Source organism: Bos mutus, chromosome 10, assembly GCF_027580195.1.
Source record: "Bos mutus isolate GX-2022 chromosome 10, NWIPB_WYAK_1.1, whole genome shotgun sequence".
In the NCBI taxonomy this organism is placed as follows: domain Eukaryota; kingdom Metazoa; phylum Chordata; class Mammalia; order Artiodactyla; family Bovidae; genus Bos; species Bos mutus.
Genome location: NC_091626.1, coordinates 33,045,751 through 33,066,521, shown reverse-complemented (window position 1 = coordinate 33,066,521; position 20,771 = coordinate 33,045,751). Strand labels below are relative to the sequence as shown.

Here is a 20,771-nt window from a genome sequence, read left to right as displayed (position 1 = left end):
AGTTCCTCTTCACTTTCTGCCATAAGGGTAGTGTCATCTGCATATTTGAGGTTATTGATATTTCTCCCGGCAATCTTGATTCCAGCTTGTGCTTCTTCCAGCCCAGCGTTTCTCATGATGTACTCTGCATATGTGCATATGTTCAATTCCTGCTATTTACTCAAAAGTTAGCCATCATTTCCTACAAAACTATTTCTTCCATTAATAACTTCTGCAAATTCAAGCAATTTAATTTTCTTAGGCTAATACATCAATCCTCCATTAGTGGGAAAGAATCCAGTAGAAGGTCAAGAAAATTAAATGGCAACTGCTCTGACCTGAGCCAAAGAAAAGTGAGAGACCCCCACATCAAGTTTTCTTTCTCAGAATTAGCAGCAATCACAGTAAAACATCTTAGTGTGAAGCAGAACAGAAAGCAAAGCACATTCTGGGTCTTGGAATATTAAATACAGAAGTCAATGAATGCCTCAAAGTCATCAATTTCACCCAAGGAACACACATCTCAAAAGAGAGATGATCACTAAATCTCAAGGTGGAGCAAGCTGAATCCTCAGCAGGAAGTTCCTGTCTGTTTTCTGTCACCTTTTCTACTATGATTTCGTTTCCAAGGCCCTAGGATGTCCTTAACTCCATTATTTGCAGTTGTGCAATTCTCAGTAGATCTCAAATTCACTCTAGTCAAAACCAATCACATCCTCCACCTCCCCATAAAAGAGAATTCTCCTTTCACCTTCCTTATTCTAACTCTTAAAAATTTTCTTTAACTCTTCCTCTTTGTTATCTGCTTTATGCAACTTATCAAGAAGTCATTTTAGTTATTCCTTCATAATGTCTCTTGGAGTTAATGGTGGTGTTACTTCTAATAGTGGAAATTTGCAAGCAGCTTAAATGTCTTCCAAATGGGAAAACAGCTAAGCTGTTTTATAAAACAATGCTATATCTACAAGATGTAGAATGAGGCAGACATTAGAATGATGTTTTTAAAAGATATTTAACTACATGAAAGCATGTTTGCATCATAATTCTAAAGAAAAATTTTAATAGAAATTATACATATAGTAAGATTAGAAAAAAAATTTAACAAGGGAAAACATGAAACAGGAAATTTTCCTTAGTGACAGCAATGTTCTAGATTTAGGGTTATGGTTACATGAGTATATAGAATTGTTAAATTCACTGAACATTCACTGCCTAAGCTCTATTCTTAAAATTATATTCCATATATCTTAAAAAAATTTTTTTACTTAAGGGAAAAATCTCATTTTAAAAAAACTGATAGGAGGAAACTTGCCAAAATGTGGGCAATAATTGAATTTAAATAATGAAACTACAGATCATTTTTCCCTCTGGTTCCTGAACTTTCTTTGATGAGCACAGAAAAAAATAGAGAAGATGGGGAGTTTCTTTACATATTCTTCTCTAGTTCCTCTTCCTCTGCCACCATTGCACAGGACTGGGACAACAGTCCTCTGCCACTGGCCATGCTGGGTTGAATCGGCCCACTGAAAAGCTACACAAAGGAGCTGGCAGGAAGCTCTCTTTGTGGGGTAGGAGAAAGAAAAATAAGAATATCATTTACATTTCACCTCCTATTCAAAAACCTTAGCAACTTCCTGCTTGCCATCCACGAGATTAAGCCTACTCTCCCCTACTTAGCCTGCCAAGACCTCTGTAATCTAGAGCCATCCCTGCAGCTTCATCTCATTTCCCACAAATTCCAACCATGAACCCTCCACTCCCATTAGGCTTCTATTTCAAGACTAGACTTTGCTCAAAGAGGCAACTTTTTACCTGCTGACACGCTGACAATAATGTCAAATTTATTCTCTCTAGAGTCTATTATCCCCACACGAACCATCACAGGGAAATATTTCCCACAGAGAGACAACTATATTGCACCGTCTCCAAAATTGGAAATGTAGCAGTGAATCCAAAAGTGAAGATTGTTGATATTAAATCTTGGAATCCAAAAATAGAGGTGTAAACACTGCAATAGTCATGGTGCTTGCTGTGTATAAATACAGAGCAGGCTGTCCTGCTGTTGGCAGTCGCGCACTCACACCCCACACTCAGGCTCGCCCTGTGGCACCAGGTTTTCAGTGCATTTCATTATGCACGGACTGCAGGTCCGAACATCCCAGAAAGGCACTCAAACTGCTCAATTAAGTGATTCCAGTAAGAATCACAGTGCCCAAGTTGATAAAACAATAACAACACGGGGCTTTTTTGAGAACACATATGGTCTTTTAACATCTGCTTTCAACGCTTTACTTTCAAAATCAGCCAGTGCTAAAGGAATAATTAAACCTCTTGAATTTTGAATTAAAAAAACACACAAAACACTGGAGGCTCCTAATGGGGCATTTCTGGCTACTGAGTATGTGTTCTTACATAAAATTACTGAAGATAAACAGGAAACTGCCCAAACTGTCACTGCCCCTTACTCTGTGTCTGTGTGTAATTCTCTGGTCTCTGTGACCCCTCATTAGGAAAATAAAAGCCCTGAGCTAGAGGGTGAGCAGCGAAAACAAAAACACACCTGACCTACCTCTGACCAGAGATGAACATCACTCTTTACCAGATACTACTCTTCATAATAAGCTGAGTAAGATACGCCACTCCAGCCAGCCAGCCCCGCCTCACCAGCCTCACAGAGGCGTGCCAGCCCCGTCTCGGAGGGAGAGGCAAAAGCGTGGGTGTAAGTTCCTCAGAAAAAAAACGAGAGAGGGTTCTAGGGGCACTGTGTACCAACCCTTTTAGCTTCCATTTAAAATGTGCTCTTAAAGACCACTGCCTTCCAATTATTTTATCCTTCAAATTACTACACATGCTTTCCAGAATAGGGCATAAGAGACACCCCGCTTTGTTCCTGACGATACAAAACTCCATTTTCTAGCACCTCACCTACTGTCTAAATTTTTCTAACTTCTCAGAGAAAAATCCAAAAGTCCCACAAAAGAGGCTGGGGTTATTCCAGAATGTTCTACCCTATTCTCATAAAAGGCTTAACTTCTTCAGGAAGGGAAAATCCACAGTATGCCCGTGTAAGCACCTGCCCAGCCCCCCACTCTGTTTGTAACCTACATTTCTGGAGTGCCAGGAAATATCATACTCTCCAAAATACCTTGCTTGTCCATTTTATGAAAAAATAAACTTGCTCTCCAACTCACCAGACAGTTATGCCCAGTCCTATTTCTACTCAGAAACATCCTCTCTTCTCTGTGTCACCCCTGCCCTCCTCTCCTGGCACTGCTCTTCCCTGAATTCTGCCTCAGGCTCTGGTCTTTCCTGTTGTTCCTCCTCTGCTAACCCCCACCACTTCTCTATTCATCACTGTAACTGCATAGAATAGCGTCCCTTATTTTCCCCTCACTTTTCAGAGGCAACTTTCTCTGCAGAAGTCACTAGATAGCGTATTCCTTGTTTTCATTTACAGATCAAGTTTGGTCTTTACTATTGGTCAGAGGCCAGCTACCTCCTGGAAAGGACCTGCTCATTGTTTTCTTGCCAAATTCTTGCCTCAAGCATCTCTCAGAATTCCGCATGGAAGACACTCATTTTCTCCACTTTTTCCTGCTAATAATGCACCGCTATGGTGTAACCGGCTTTTCCCTTAGAGAATCAACCAATAAATCCTTCTCTCTCTCATTTCTGTCCTTCTTCAGTAAAAAGAAGACCAAGCCATAGAAACTAACATCAATCGAATTGCTATGCTAGAGGTAAGGACCCACTTAAATATACGACCGGCAATATTTTCCAATCATTTTGTCATCCATTTTCTTGGCAGGTTTTTCCAGAAGTATTGCTTATACAACTAACCATATTTTCAGTTTCTAGGTTAAATTACAAGGTGGGATAAAAGAGAAATCAAAACTTGAATGCAGTACTGTAATTTATCCTGCAAATTCTGCTGCCAGGCTGGGGGCAAGGAGGGAGGAGAAAGAAAAGGAATATTCTCATGTCAGTTGAAATCATAGTATTGGATAGTTCAGCGCTAGACAAGTCACAGCTGTCAAACCATTTTAAGTATATTGAAAACTCTCAACAATCTGTGAAGCAATTAAGCCAGAGAGACTACAGCTTGTAAATGAAGCAAATAGCAATCATGAGTAGCTCACTGCTTCCTGAGTAAAAACCTGCTCCTTAGAATGTTTAAATTAAACTAAACCCATTAAAATCCCTATCAGATATGTTAAGAGACAATGTTTGCAGAAGAGAAGTGGTAAATTATTAATACAGTGTGGATATTACTATGCAAGTAGTATCAGAAAAAAATGGTTATATAGGTCAACTAAGGACAGCACATACGTAAGTATATACTGTGTTGGCCAAAAAGTTTGTTCAGGTTTTTCCTATCACGTTATGGAAAAATTTAAGCAAACTTTTTGGACAACCTAATATAATTATATACACATGGGCACTTGCAGATTTACAGGGCCGTACCCTATCACAAAAAACAGACTTGAAAATAAGATTTCCCAGAGAGAATTAAAGTTTAAAATCAATAGTCAAAGATGTGAAAAGCCACCTTAATGACACAAAAAGAGCTTTCATGCTAGCAAGACTTCATTGTGACCAAAAAACTAATTAATCCATTCAAAGAAAAAAGTAAGTCTAACAGAGGTGGCAAAGGTAGTACCATAAATGATAACAATAATCACATCACAATAACTTTACAAAGTTACAGTGCGTAACAATCTTAGGATGAAGATTCACCTAAGATCACACAGCGAAGTAAGTGGCCCAGGTTATTCGTCTGTATCACTGACCCAGTAAGGACCACAAATAGGCAGGCTGTACAATCCTAAGTAATCGTAAATACTTCCAAGGATTAGGGGCCAACATAAAGATGAAAGGACATTTAAATATCTAACTTCCTAGCTCTAAATCCAAGCTAACCTAGCAATTTAAGGATCCTTTAGTTGCGGATATGGCCCTCTTGTTTCTAACAAGGAGAGAGGGGGAGAACTGTCATGCAGGGAGCACATGAACTTAGGGGATATGACCATCTCAAGGACTGTGGTTTGGGTGGAACAGAGGAGAGTTCTGAACTACAAAGCTTTCCTCCTGACCACCTCCTCACTCCCAATGACCATGTACTCTTGCCTACTGGAAGGCAGTAGTCAGGCAGGGAAAAAAAAATTAATTTGAGAATAACAAAGGCAACGTAGTTATTATACAGGGTAGTGAGGTTTGGGGTGGGGGGTGGAGAGGGAGTGAAAAGGAAGCTGTTCCTTAAGCAAAAATGAACATTTAACCCCAGAGCTTATTATTTGGTAAAATAACAAGCAAGGAAAAGGTTCCAGGGAAAGCATCAAAGCCTTATTACTTATGTAGAGGGGTTCAAGGAAAACGACACAGTACTGAGGCAAGAGTCCAAGTTTAGAGATTTTAGTCTCCATTCCTATTAGAAAGACTGATCCCAGGAGAGTATTACAGCACAGTAGTCAAGAGGATGAACTCTGTAGCCAGACTGGGTTCAATTCTCAGTCCTGACAGGTACCCAGATGAGTAGCTTTGGGAAGGTTTCTTAACCTCTCTCTACTTCCTTAACATAATCTATAAAATAATATATAATAATAATATAACATATAATACAACAGGGTTGTTGTGAAGACTTAACTGACTCACACAGTATTTGCAGCAGATAATTACACTGCTAACACTGGAAGTTGTGCAGGTGCTGGTCATCTTTCATTAGTACACACCTTTATGAAGAACCACTAAGGATTAAGTAATTCAAACACAATTCTTAATTGTGAAACCATTATAAAAACCAACAAAAGCTGACACAAGAGAAAACAAAAAACCTGAATAGTCACATATGTATTTTAAAAATTGAAGGGGTGGGGGAAGGATGGATTAGGAGTTTGGGATTGGCAGATGCAAACTTATATAGAATGGATAAGCAACAAGGGCCTACTGTATAGCACAGGGAGCTGTATTTAATAACCTATGATAAACCATCATGGAAAAGAATATGAAAATAATGTGTGTATATATATATTCATAATTGATGTATATATAGAGAGATACATATAATTGCTATACAGTAGAAATTAGCAGAGCATTATAAATCAACTATACTTCAATACACTAAATTTTTTTAAACAATGAATTCACTGCCAGAAACCTTCCCATGGAGAAAACTCCAGGCCCAGATGGTTTCATTGGTGAAATCATTCTAACAATTTCATCTTCATCTTTAGTTACTGCCATAAATAGGAAGACCCTGCTTCCCCCTAATCTCATGCTATATTTTAGGGAGCAGCACCTAGCAGAGCACTGCACATGTAAAAATTGGGCTTAAACCATTCTGGAGTCAGACTATGTCTCAAAATTTCATCAAAAACTACAGATCTTCTCCCATAAAAACAGGCAAAACACACAAAATTCTGTGCTCAACATCAAGAGGTCCACTGACCCCCACAAAAATATTCGATGGACACACAAACATGCCAAACAACATTATTAAATGAGCATTAACAGATGCAGCACAGAGTGATAGTTTAATAACAGGACAGAGTGCCTGCCAGTTTCTCTACCCTCTGATACATTACAAACGGTAACAATCTACTCCTAACCTTGAGCAGTGATTTCTTCCTGATCTCATTCTAAAAATATCTTTTGGCAATATTCATCATCATAACCTTACAGTCTTTAAAAATAACAAAAAATTCTTTTTAAAAAAATGTTTAATTGTGGTAAAAGTCCACAATATATATTATATTACACATAATACAAAACATACTATTTTAACCACATTTAACACTTCAGTGGCACTGAGTACATTCACAATGTTGCACAACTCTCACCATCATCCATCTCCAGAGTTTTTCACATTCCTCAACTGAAACTCTAACCCCAGTAAACACTAACTCCCCATCCCCCTTCCCCACTCCCACCCCATGCCCAGGCCCCCTGGCTTCTACTTTCTGACTCTATGAATTTGACTATTCTAGGTACCTCATGATAAGTGGTGTCAACAATTATTTGTCTGCACCTGCTGTATATTCATGGAGAAGGAAATGGCAACCCACTCCAGTATTCTTGCCTGGGGAATTCCATGCACAGAGCAGCCTGGAGGGCTACAGTCCATGGGGTCGCAAAAAGTCAGACATGACTTGGTGACTAAATCACCACCACTGTATATTCAAAGTGCCAATGAATTATTTACCTTCTAATTTACTAGGTCCTATCTTTTAGACTTATCCTATCCTTAAAAATTTCCCAGTAAATTCATCACTTCCTAAATGCCTTTCCCAGATGTTACTCAATTCTCCTCCATTATTTATATTTCTAATCATGTAAGCAACCCCACCTCCTCTATCCCACCACACCCAATGGCTCACACCTACATACAGATCTAATCTCCTCTGGATCTAAAGAGTCACCTCCAAGACAAATCCAGCCAGAATGTAGAGCTAAAGTCCTTATCAGATGCAGGAAAATGAAAAATGGAAATTTCATGCTCCCTCCGGTAGTTATCATTCCCAAAGCTACTTTCAGATGGCTGTTATTTTATGAAAAGAAATCTTCCATCCTTCAGCCTAGAGAGGATGCAGTGAAGTTAACAAAGCACCCATAAGAGTCTGTGTAGGGAGACTCTCAGATCTTTAAATTGCGGACTTCGTATTATTCCACAAAACCGTTTTAGTCTATTAAGAGGCTAACCAGAGCGCTGATTTCCAGTTAAATCATAAAACATATAAAAGATAAAAACAGGGACTTCTCTGGTGGTCCAGTAGTTAAGAATCCACCTGCCAGGGCAGGGGACATGGTTCAATCCCTGGTCCAAGGAGATACCACATGCTGCAGAGCAACTAAGCCCATGCGCCACAACTACTGAGCCAGTGCTCTAAAGCCCAAGAGTCACGACTAGGAGCCCACGTGCTGCAACTGAAGGCCGTGCAACCTAGAGTCCACGCTCTCCAACAAGACAGGCTTCCACAATGAGATGCCCAGGCACCACGACAAGAGTAGTCCCTGCTGGTCACAACTAGAGAAAGCCCACCCGCCGCAACGAAGACCCAGTAGAGCCAAAGAAAAGATAAAACACGTAGATAACTAAGTGACAGGGCGTAATCTGAGAGTGGGAAAAACAAACCAAACGTGTGGACAAGAAGCAATATAAAGGACTCAAGGCAAGATTTCAGTAGAAAATGTTGTATTTTATCTTAAAATTACATTCACTTTGGCAAATCATATATTCTATAATTTGAGATACATATTTAACCAAAATGAGGCAGGAGTGGAGCCAACTCAAATCAAGAAAAGCCAAGATATAGAGAGAAAATATGAAAATAATAACAATAAACTACCTATGTGATAAAACATCCTTCACTCAGGAAAGAAGGGATAGGATTTTCACTCTAATGAGGATAGTACACCCAAGATTCCACTACTGTGTGTGCAATCATTATCCACAGCCATCACTTCAACTTCCTGACACTTCACATACAACCCACTAGCTCCCCCTGAACCACTGCAGTGAAGCACAATGATTCTCTGCTATCACCTGGGGTCCCCAGCATTGTTCTTTATCTCCCCTGCCCTACGCTCATGCTGATAATTACGAATAACCATCTCTAACCTTCCCATCAAGGACTCCTATAACCTCAAAGGTAATATATCTAAACTCAGCTCAGCTTCCATCCAAAACCTGCTGCTAATCCTGCTGTACTTTTCTCAAATAGTAGCTCCATAGACTACCTGTTTTCCAGAGCTATCCGAGACTCCTTTCTCTCTCTCTAAACATCAATGTAAACGCTAAGTGGCTTTAGTTTTACCTCCTAATGAGGGTGGTGGGCACCTGCACTGGGGCTTCACTGCAGCACACGGACTTCTATTGTGGAGAACAGGTTCTACAGCACACGGGCTCGGTCGTTGCAGCAGCGGGTGGGCTTCTATAGTTGCAGCACACAGGCTCGCTAGTCGCAGTGCATGGGCTTAGCTGCCCTGCAGCATGCGAGATCTCAGTTCCCCAACCATGGATCAAACCCGTGTCTTCAGCATTGGAAGGCAGATTATTAACCACTGGAACCATTTTGAGTTTTAAATGCCATCCTTTCCTTCCTTTCTTGATGAAAGTGAAAGAGGAGAGTGAAAAAGTTGGCTTAAAGCTCAAAATTCAGAAAACTAAGATCACGGCATCCAGTCCCATCACTTCATGGCAAATAGATGGGGAAACAGTGGAAACACTGACAGACTATTTTGGGGGGCTCCAAAATCACTGCAGATGGTGACTGCAGCCTTGAAATTAAAAGACGTTTGCTCCTTGGGAGAAAAGTTATGACCAACCTATACAGCACATTAAAAAGTATTACTTTGTCAACAAAGGTCCATCTAATTAAGGCTATGGTTTTTCCAGTAGTTATGTATAGATGTGAGAGCTGGACTATAAAGAAAGCTGAGTGCCGAAGAATTGATGCTTTTGAACTGTGCTGTTGGAGAAGACTCTTAAAGAGTCCCTTGGACTGCAAGGAGATCAAACCAGTCCATCCTAAAGGAAATCAGTCCTGAATATTCATTGGAACGACTGATGTTGAAGCTGAAACTCCAATACTTTGGCCACCTGATGCGAAGAACTGACTCATTTGAAAAGACCAGGATGTTGGGAAAAATTGAAGACGGGAGGAGAAGAGGACAACAGAGGATGAGATGGATGGACGGATCACCGACTCAATGGACATAAGTTTTACTAAACTCCGGGAATTGGTGATAGACAGGGAGGCCTGGCATGCTGCAGTCCATGGGGTTGCAGAGTCAGAGACGACTGAGCAACTAAACTGAACTTTCCTCCCCTTCTCTACTTCCACCCTGTCCTTGGTTCAGGACCTCTAAAATTTCTCTAATACAACAAGCCCCTAATCAATTCTTCTCTGCCTTCACTCCAATCTACCTGGCCCATTGCCACTACAATACAAAACTGACCGTTATCACTCCCCTGTTCATAACTTTTCAATGGTGACCTACTGTCTGTAGATAACCCAGAGGTTCTTTCAGGTCCTTCTGGTCCACACCTACATCTTCAACTGCCACCATTCGCCTCTTCTCACTCCCCACCTCCCACACACACAATGCTACAACAACACAGTACTGCTTGTGTTCCTCTGATTATATCACGTAGTTTGGGAATGCCTTTGTATCATGTAATTCTCTTTTTCATTTCAACCACTGGAGTCAGGCTTTCCTCACTTTGTAAAGCCATTCCGGACCTTCCTACCTTTCCCCTTTCTCTCTGCTCCTTTGTTGCCTTCTACAAACTTCTATTAATACATGGATGACATATTATTTGCTCACATGGGTGCCCTTTCTACCAGACTTTGACAGAGCAGAGCCCTGTCTTTTTTTAATCATCAAAATGTAAAAGTGTGGCTCTAAATCACTCAAATATTACCTGGGGCTAATTAAAATAATGCCTTCACCCGTAAGATTTCCTCTCATATTTGAACTATTTCCCAGAGATGGTTTTGAAAAGGAAGATGTGTGAATATAAAGAGTATAAAAGACTGAGTTTAAGTCTGGATAAAAAAATTAACCCAAGATTACTTATTGTTCAGTGGGCAAGTCATGTCCGACCCTTTGAGAGAGTTAGAAATGCTAAGAAATTTCTCAAATGGATGCATGGCAACAGAACCAGAAAAAAAAAAAAAAAAAAAAACATGAGCATAAATGTAAAAACACTGCCTCAAGGACAGAAGCCTGACACTTGAAATGATACAAGGCAACATGTGCCAAAGCCTAAGGAACTAACAGTCCTGGTTCTCGTTTTTCCATCAGATATGACCCCATGAGAAAGAAACACATGGAAGAAACCACTGACAGAATAGAAGCAACTACTTTGGACAATATTCAGTAAACTTTAAGGATGGCAGGACCCATTCTAAATTTCTTAAAATGTGGTGGTAGTTTTTGAAGCTGGACGGACATGAGAGACCACCACCAACTCCCTTCATTTACAAGGGGAGAAATGGGCTTAGAGGAGCTTAGCCAAGTCTCACAGTAGTTAAGTGGAAGATAAGAAATGAGGACAGTGGCTTCTACTTTATCTGGGGCTATTCCATTACCCACACCACCCGAAGGTGAGTTACATGCTACATTGTTTTATTTTGTTTACACATAAAGAGTCATTTTTCTTTCTTAATTCTAACAGTCTGTAGGTGGTATCTAGACTTTATTTAAATGTCAGAAATGGGTTCCCCAACTCCTCGATTACTTGCATCTGCCACTCTTTTCTTACCCTAACAGGAACAGCAGCTCTCAGAACAGTCCCATCAGGGTTTGGGAATAATGCTGACAACAGAACATGCTATCTTAAGTCATCAGTCATACTCGTTTGTAAAACCTGGCTATCAACTTCACTGATATTTCATTAAAAGCACCACCATTTCTTTCATTAATCCTACTGAAGCAATTTCATTTTACAATAATAAGAAAGAGGAACAGGTGGGGACAGTGACTATTCAACAGGCAGGATTGGAATTAGAGAATCTGAGGACCAGAGGCAGTGGGATATAACACATCTAGCCAATAGAGCAAACAGGAACTCTGAGCTCCTCCAATGATTATAAAGTCAAGTACCTAATAATGAAATCCTCCAAGTATAGTAATAGTATTACTGACTAAACGCTTGCCATGTGTTAGGGACTATCGTTGTTGTTCAGTCAGTAAGTCATGTTTGACTCTTTGCAACCCCATGGACTGCAGCCCACCAGGCTCCTCTGTCCATGGGATTTCCCAGGCAAGAATACTGGAGGGGGTTACCATGTCCTTCTCCAGGGATCTTTCCAATCCAGGGACGAAACCCCATCTCCTAGAGTGGACGCAGATCCTTTACCACTGAGCCTCTGGGGAAGCCCTTTAGGGATTATACCAAGAGCTTCACATTGTCATCTCCAATCCTCACAAAATAACCAAAAGGCAGGTATAATACAGATGACAAAAATAAGCAGTAACAGCACCAGGATTTCTACATACAAGGGGCTCACAGGTGGCAAAATGGAAGGGAATAGAGGATAAGGAGGGACTTAGTTCCAACCCTTCTTAAATCCCTAAATCCCTGTTTACTAGATTGTATGTGTATCTGAGGTGGTGAGAACCTTGATGTACAAACAAAGCATAACAATTTTCCTTAGTGGACTATTTATGGAGCAGGGTGAGAGGGACTGTAGCCACTCTTCCCTCCATCCTACCCACCTCTTGGAACCTCATGTAAACCGAGGACGTTAGAGATGGAGGGCTTAGTCCAAGGTGATGGAGCAAGAAAGGATGCCAAGAGCTGGCATTTGAACCCAAGTTTGTGGGGTTTCAAAGCCCTTTCTCTTTCTACTCTACCATACTACTTCCTTCTCTGTAAATCCCAGACTATCTAAGAATCATGTAAAATTAGTAGCAATTTCACAAATCACAAGATGTGAAAAATAAATTACACCTCCAAGAACCCTAAACTATCATCTAGAAAGTCAATTATCTAATGTCCTAGAATAGCAGGCATGCTACAGATGCAATACTTCCTAAAACAGGACTTAAGTACATTTTAAGGTATATATTCAGAAGCAAATGACAGGAGTCATTTTTTTTGTTGAGGTTTGAGAGTTGTTGCCGGTGCGGGGGAGAGGCACGGATGGATGGTAAAAGAGAAGAGAATATGGTCTCTCCTTTGAGACTCAAGCTGCTTTAGGACCAAGATGATTCACAGGAATGAATTAATTTTTGAATTATGCCACATACTGGGTTTAAAACTGGATATAACCCAATAAATCCAGTATCTTCATCGTAATTTGACAGCATGAAATGCCCATATTTTAAGAGGGAATACGCTTTCATTCACTCATTTGACAATCTCCAGGTAGGCCTGGACTAGGATATTACAGAGGTCACAGGGATGTTCCTGACATAGTTCCTGCTTAGGAGTACTCAGCAGTCCCCAGTCTTTATGGCTAGGGACCAGTTTCATGGAAAACTATTTTTCCATGGACTAGAGGGCGGGGGGGGAAGTGTTTCAAGATGATTCAATTACATTACATTTATTGTGCACTTTATTTCTAATCTAATGCTGCCACTGATCTGACAGGAGGTACCAGTCTGTGGCCCAGAGGCCAGGGACCCCTAGAAGTACTTATAATCTAAATAGAAAAATCAAATAAATGTTTGAAAGGATTAAAGAGCAGCCAGTGAACAAATTCTAAAGGCTGGGTTGTCAAGAAGTGGTAGAACTGAAGAAAGGAGAAAACACTGGACTTTTCAGGAACCAGTGGTAGCACTTTAAGCCAGCTCTTAAAAGCAAGGGCGGAGGGGGCGGCGGGTGGGGGGACGACTAGAATTAGAGGCAGGGGGCCAGGGAATTCACAAAGGTCCAGGAAGAGGGGACAAGACAGGCTACTAGAAAACAAATCCACAAATACATAGCTGTTCTCAAACAAGGGCAAATGATATGCATACAAAGATATTCATGCGGTTATGGTTAAATACATTATGGCACATCCACACAATGAAATGCAGCTATAAAAATGAATGAGGATATGGCAAAACCAATACAATATTGTAAAGTTAAAAAATAAAATAAAATTTAAAAAGAAATTTTTTAAATACAAAAAAATGAATGAGGCAGATTTGTATGTACTTATGTAAGCGAAGACAGCAAGATACAGAGAGTGTGTATAGTATGTTACCATTTGTGTGTTTACAAAAGATAATAGGCTTGGATATGCTTCAATATTCACAGACTATCCATGGAAAGATGCAGAAGAACATTATAAACAGTGGATAACTCTGTTGGCTGAGAACACAGGTAGGTTAAAACCAAGGGACTATGCTCTGAAGAAGCAGGTGGACTAAAGAAAATCCTAGGTATCAGGGTAAGAGGGCTGGAGAACAGGTAAACTCTAGAGCCAAGGTTTCTCACCAGTGGCATTACTGACATTTGAGGCCAGATAATTCTTTGTTACAGGGGCTGTCCTGTGCATTTTAGGAGGTTTAACAGCATTCTTGGCCTCTACCCCTTAGATGCTGGTAGCACCCCCCTCTCAACCCTGATTGCAGCTCCCAAAAATGTCTCCAATGTCAAAGTGCCCTGGCAAGGAAAATCACCCCTGGTTGAGAACCACAGCTCAAGAGCCACAATGTAAACATGTAAACAGTTAATGTACAAAACACTGTTTTACATTCCTGTAAATTAATAAACGCAATAGACACTCCAATGTGAATCTGAGGACTATACTGGACACTGTTTTGAAATGACCTTCATATATGTGTGATAGTTTCTCAAGTTGTGATAATTCAGGTCCCTTCCCAAATCAGAAAACTATTCATTTTTAACCAAAACTACTCCATCACAGATGTCTCTCTTCTGCATTTGTTGAATCTGAGTGCTACAAGTTACACAAAAAGACTAAGCACATTTCAGCAGTACACAGAGGGTGAGCCAGATCCCCAGTGGGCTTCCCAGTGATGCACTGAGCCCCTTAGATCTCTTCAGCATCATTTCAGGAGTTAGTAGACCCATGCCACCACCTCCAAATAGCGTGTGCTCTCTAGACCCAAGATCTTCCAGGAGGCCAAGGAAGGCAACCCTCTCACAAAAATCTAACAGCAGACTGTATTTTGGCTCAGCTTTTGAAAAACTAATATAATTATTGATACAATAAGAACATAATTTCTTATATTATACTAATAATGTTTCTTCTCATAACTCTTAACGACCACACAAAGTATAAGAAGCTGTTCAAAAATAATGAAAGACATCACTCCTGACTGTAAGATTATAAAGTGAATGATTAGTTTATAAAGCCAAGAGAGGCTTTATCTAGGTTCTACATATCACAATTTCATTAAGTTTAAAGCCATTTCTAATATACCACAATGAATGGGGGTTGGGGTGGGGAAATCAAGGCATCCAACAGGCTTGTATATTTTCGAACAGAGATCTAAAACTTTTGTTGATTCTCCTGTGTCTTTTCTTTTCCCAATGCCAGAAATCCAGTAACGCTCTGGCAATCTTGGTTTCGTATTGTGAAGTCAATGATTCCGCCAATACTGTTGTAGGTGACAAGTTCTGGATTTCATTCTCATGAAATCATGCTCTTCAAATTCTAGTATTGTGCCGACTACTTGTGCTTAGCTCTCAGAAGGTTGGCTCTCATTTGTGGAGGTGACCTCCTGTGACCTGACTCTGCAGTAAATACACCTGTGCGTCCTTATGGAAGGTGCTTACATGTGTCCGCGGCGAAAAAAAGAAACTCACCATTCTAACTACTTCAGGGTAAGTCTGCTCTGTCAAACAGCCTCTGCTTATTGTAATGTAGTCCACCAGTTCATTAAGAGTGGAGCGCTTGTATTCTTTCATTTTAAGATCAGATAGCGTGTCCATGAAGTCAAAAATGACACAGCACTGCTGAAGTTTCTTTAGGAACAGTTCAGGCTGCTCTGAGGATGGAACGTCTAAGAAAAAAAAAGGAAATGGTGTAAGTCTGTCATCAATTTCTAGGTAACAGGAATTCTCTGTGAAAGTTAACTTCAAAAGCAAGCTCAAAAAAATAAGAATTCACATGACAACAGTGTTCTTTTAAAACAGTTACACATGGACAGGAGGAGATACCACATCCACTACTTCAGAGACCTTGTCTTCAGAAACTGCAGGGTACCAACACAATGGACAGCGTTTGCTATTCCGCCACCAGACACCAACCAAGATCCCAAGAGCCCTTAGAGAGGTGAAGCAAATTTTAACCAAAAACATCCCAATGTCTACACTCTTAAGCCAAAAACACTGAAAAAGGTCAAACGTTCCATTATAAGGTAGACACAGACGTTGTCACTGTTGGTTTAAATTAATTTTACTAGAAAATTTTCAAAGCAGAAATGTCAGTTGATTCATTTTAATTTCACGCTGACATCCTTGGTATTTAAGGCAACTGTTGTTGAGTGTTTATATTTTTTGTTTTGTTTTGTTTTGGCTTGGTATCTGTGAAGCTTTCTTGTCAAAGACACTCAAAAGATCAAAAGAATGAAGCAATATAGACTCTCTCAAAAAGGGCACATCCATAACAGGACAATGCAGCAAACTCTACCTAAACTCTATCTAGGCTCTCCCTCTTGACCCATCTTCTCTTACAGGGGCGAAAACCACTAACATGTTCATTAATGTGTTCTCAGAATAAACATCTGTTCTTTTCCTACAAACAGCAGATCAGACATTTGGTTTGGTGTCATTAAAAAATACGTAGAAATTTTACACTAAATTCCCCAGCTTAATGGAAACCTGACCTAGAGTTGGACTTGAAAGACACCAACTAATGGTAAATAGTTCATTCCACTTCTATCTTCTTTCCACTACTTTATTCCACCAAACTGGAGCTTCTCTGGAAAGGCAATAATATTACGACAAGAGAACTTCTGCTGCCTTCATCCAAGGAGATTAACTCATAATCCTCAGAATACTCTCTGAGGTAAGCAGGTGGCATTATTATTATTATTCTCCATTTTTCACAAAGAAAATTAGAGACAATCATGGAGGTTCCACAACGAATGAGTTGTGAAGCTAGGCACAGCACCCGAGTCTCTAACCACACTCCCATCTTTCCTCTGTACGATTCAAGAAGGACTCGAACAATGTTTGTCCAGTCACTTGCAACCATCCTCAGCTGCCAAACTCCCAGGAAATGCACTACAATGGCTTTGCAGCACGGGCCTCCTGATTCCTGGAGGTAAATGCAAAGACTAACAGCACCCATCTTGCACAGTCACCAGCAGCCCCAGCAGAGGGTGGACAGGGATAGACTGCTAGTCACAGGATCCACTTGGTTCCTCCTCTCCATTCCCCCTCTCCTCTTCACAACCCACAACCCAAGTGCCAGCCCATGTACCCAGGACCTCATGGATCATTCCCCTCAAAACTGATGTCAACTTTAGGTGAAGCATAACGGTATCTGAAAGTATCACATTTCTCTACCAGATGTAAGGGAACAAGAAATAGCTGATCATTTTAAAAGGTATATAGCACCACTGCTATTCTCAGCAAGAACAAGTTATGTATTTAGAAAGTATTCTCAACCAGTTGCCCCTCTCACCACCACCCCCCAAAGTCCCCCCAAAAGTCTAACATATTGACTTAGTAACATCAAAGAATTTGAATTAAGCCATGAGATGTCTTATTCTATTCCCCTAAATTTAATCACTTTCAAAACATCTAAGCTTTATAAGGACTAAATTAGACAAACCAAGCATTCTCTTTAACTGCTATCTCCTTCAGGTGTTTATATAAACAAACAAAAACTAGACAAGGCTGCTTATCAACATGACTCTATATCCTTAACCCATGGCTAATTAAATGAACATAACCATCATGGTTAATTACTGAAGTCTTCTAAGTTCTAAATCAGATCCCACACCTCAAAGTGGAAGAGGAGTTTTGACGCTGCACAGAGAACAAGAAAAGGCTTATTAATGTATTAAAGTCTTCAGGACAAATTTTAATGAATCCTATTCTTGATACAGTAATTTTGATAAAGCTTAAAAACCAGGCCATGTACAAGGAGAACTCCTTAACTCAGCACATATGAATTATAAAAGCATGTATAAATGACAGTTTTTTCCTCCAAAAAGCAAATCATCATTTAACAATGATTATTCTTTGTGGTCAGTACAATGATACTCAAATAATTCACATTTAGCTATTTAAAAAAATGCAGGCAGTTAACATTTAGTCCTCTTTCTTAATTTTAAACAACTGAAATTTATTCTCTTTTAATCTAAATTGCTATAATGTCAAAGACAAATGTGAAACAGGCTATTCAACTGCCCAATAATGGTAACAGCTCACATTTATTAACCACTATTGGATACAAGTACTGGGTAATATTCTAAGCATTTTACATATTTTATATCTCACTTAGTCCCAACAACAACCCTATGCAATAGGTACTATTTCCCACTTAAGAGATGAGAAAACCAAGACACAAAGAGATCCAGTGACCTTCGCAGAGTCTTAGAGCTAATAAGCAACGGAGAAAGGATTCAAACTCAAGCTAACTGACTCCAGAGCCTGAACTCTTCCCTCTGTGCAACAATCAAACTCAATGGAATGCGGGAATAATACCATATTCCACAGAGAGGTATGCACAAAGAGAAAAGAGGAAGAACACAGAAAGAAAACAACCAACTAATTTCCAACATGCCCTCAATATAAAGTATGATGCTGAACCCTCCAGCCCGTTTCCCAGAGATTAATACATACAGCAACAAGCTATGTTTTATCCTTTATCACAGACTAAATTCCTCTAAAATAACCTCCTTCCCCTAAATTTAAGAACTTAAATAATCAAGACTGAAGGGAAAAAAGGAGAGTCAAGACAAAGAAAAAAGGGGAATGGTGTCCTCAAAGAACCCATCCCATTATAACAATATTTAAAAACTGTGTTTTCATTTGTGCCGAAGGATGCCCTTAACTCACAACAGTCCAAGCACAGGGCTCTCCGTTTGGCCCTCAGACTGCCCCACATGGCTGTGCTGCTCCCACCCCGCGTGCCCTCATCTTCCCTAGTTCCAGCGGGATATAAAAGTAGAATGTGAACAGGCAGGACCGGGCAGGATCAGAGATGAAACACTGAGTAGGGCAGACGGTCCCAGAGATGTAAGTTTAATGTCTACAGAACCAGTCCCAGAGGCAGATGCAAATATTCTTTTTTAAAGAAACATGTGTAAAAAAAGGATCAGGTACTAGGCCATAAAGAAAATCCCATAAATGACAAAAAGAAGAAATCAGACAAGCAGTACATTTTGGCCACATGCAGTAACACTAGATTTTAACAACTCAAAACTACCCACCTCCCAAATCCAAGCCACCTAAGAATCGAAACATTCAGTAACTTAGATGAAGAAAAAAAAATTATAGACATTTCAAAATAAATGTAAACTAGAAAAACTAAGGGTCATTGCAGAGTCCCAAAGCACCCCGGCAGTGGAGGCTTGTGCCGTCTCTCTTCAGTCCTGCACAGACCGTCCCTCCCCCCAGGAGAAGGATTCCATAAAATCATAACCATAAATAATGAAGAATCAGTAAGCAGTTATATAATGCCATGAAGGTCATTAGCACAACAACCCATCCATCCAATGTTAGTATCTGTTTGAAGGGAAGAGTTAACTGATCTAATGATCTTAGCTTGATAAATTTCATAAGGTCAGATTCCACTCTTCTGGAACAACTCTTAGAATTTAAGCTGATTTCCAGAATATGTTCCTCACCCAAGAGGATAATGACCAAACGGTCGATCTTCTTTGACACCTGCATTTCTAACTGTAGTGTCCTTGTCCTTCCCTTTCAGCATGAGTCATTTTCTCACACATGCTTTTTTCTATCACCATCTCTCAGCATCCTCCTATCAATTTTCATTAGTAAGTTGAAATGATTACTCTCACCTCCAAGGTGTTCATACCCAAAGAATTTTAAAATTTACAAGCCCCAAAGTATTGGGAAAACAGGCACAGAATTCAACAGTAGAGAAAGGATGCAAGTTCAGCTTAAGAGCCAAAGATTCTCCTTATATCTAAAGAATAGTCAACGGGTGTTACACACACTTAGTTACACATGTAACACATGCATACAGACACACACACACCCCACTCACCCTCATTATGATTTCAAGGGATGGATGTTTATTACTTGTTTATAACTGGAAGAACACTCTTTCCTCCCTAATCAAGAGCTTCCAGTATTCCACCCCTTCTAAAGTCTGGGACACAGAATCATGGACCCAATATCAGCCCATCTTCTCTGAGGCCTGACTCAATTTTGGACTTTGCAAAGAAGAAAACAGCAAAGGCAGAAGAAATGAAACATGAGCTCAATGTCCTTTGGGTTTGGTACTTGGATGCCAGTTAAACAAAATTGTTGAAAATCACTGCAACTTGCAAATAAATATGCCAACCGAGTAAATAAAGAAAGCCCACATCATTAAATTCATTAGCCACAATATCACAGGAAGAAAGCAGATTGGTTTTTAGAAAAAAATAAAATAAGAGATGTGGGCTGATAATGCATTTACACATAAGCTGTTTAAATGTATGTAGATAAATATTTCCATAAAATGGTCATGTTTGTACTAGAAGTTAAGCAGTAACATTGTTTGAGCTCCTAATGAATAATATTTATAATCAGTTATATCCATTCAAAAGATCTGGGGAAAAAAATTCTAAATTAACAATGCTTTTCACCTGAAAACACCCTGAGCTATTACTCCTTTAGCCCTTTTACATCCATTTCCCCAATTCAAACAACAACAAAAATAGTACTCAGCATGTCAATATGGTCTCTGATCCTCTACCTCCTCCTTTAGAACTTTCCCTAAGGCAAACACACCCCCATCCAAGTATGCTATCAGTCCCTTACAAGTCACCCTTCAAAACTTCAACAAAGTCACAGAACTGTATCTGTATGGGTATATGAGAATATACTTATAGAAAACTAGTCTCACAGCAGTGAGAAGAGCTTGCCTGAGCGCTGAAGACTGAAGTGTGGTATGTTGGCAGATGTGGTAAGATATCTAAAGTAACTGTTAGTCTCTCAGTCATGTCCAACTCTTTGCGACTGCATGAACTGTAGCTCGCCAGGTTCCTCTGTCCGTGGGTATTCCAGAAAAGAATACTGGAGTGGGTAGCCATTTCCTTCTCCAGGTTTCTTCCCAAACCAGGGATCAAACCCAGGTCTCCTGAACTGCAGGCAGATTCTTTACTACTGAGCCATCAGGGAAGCCCCCACTTTTGTCATACCTACT

At 40.0% G+C, this 20,771-nt stretch overlaps 1 protein-coding gene across 3 annotated transcripts in view; it reads right to left on the bottom strand.

Annotated features, from left to right (window-relative positions):
- The window catches only part of PPP2R5E (protein phosphatase 2 regulatory subunit B'epsilon), a 160,233-nt gene that overhangs the window by 59,394 nt on the left and 80,068 nt on the right, over window positions 1-20,771 (bottom strand). For all 3 annotated transcript variants that reach the window (XM_005898262.3, XM_005898260.3, XM_005898261.3), the window contains exon 3: window positions 15,245-15,441. In XM_005898262.3, the coding sequence (XP_005898324.1) occupies window positions 15,245-15,441 (197 nt within the window). The remainder of the gene's footprint in view (window positions 1-15,244; window positions 15,442-20,771) is intronic.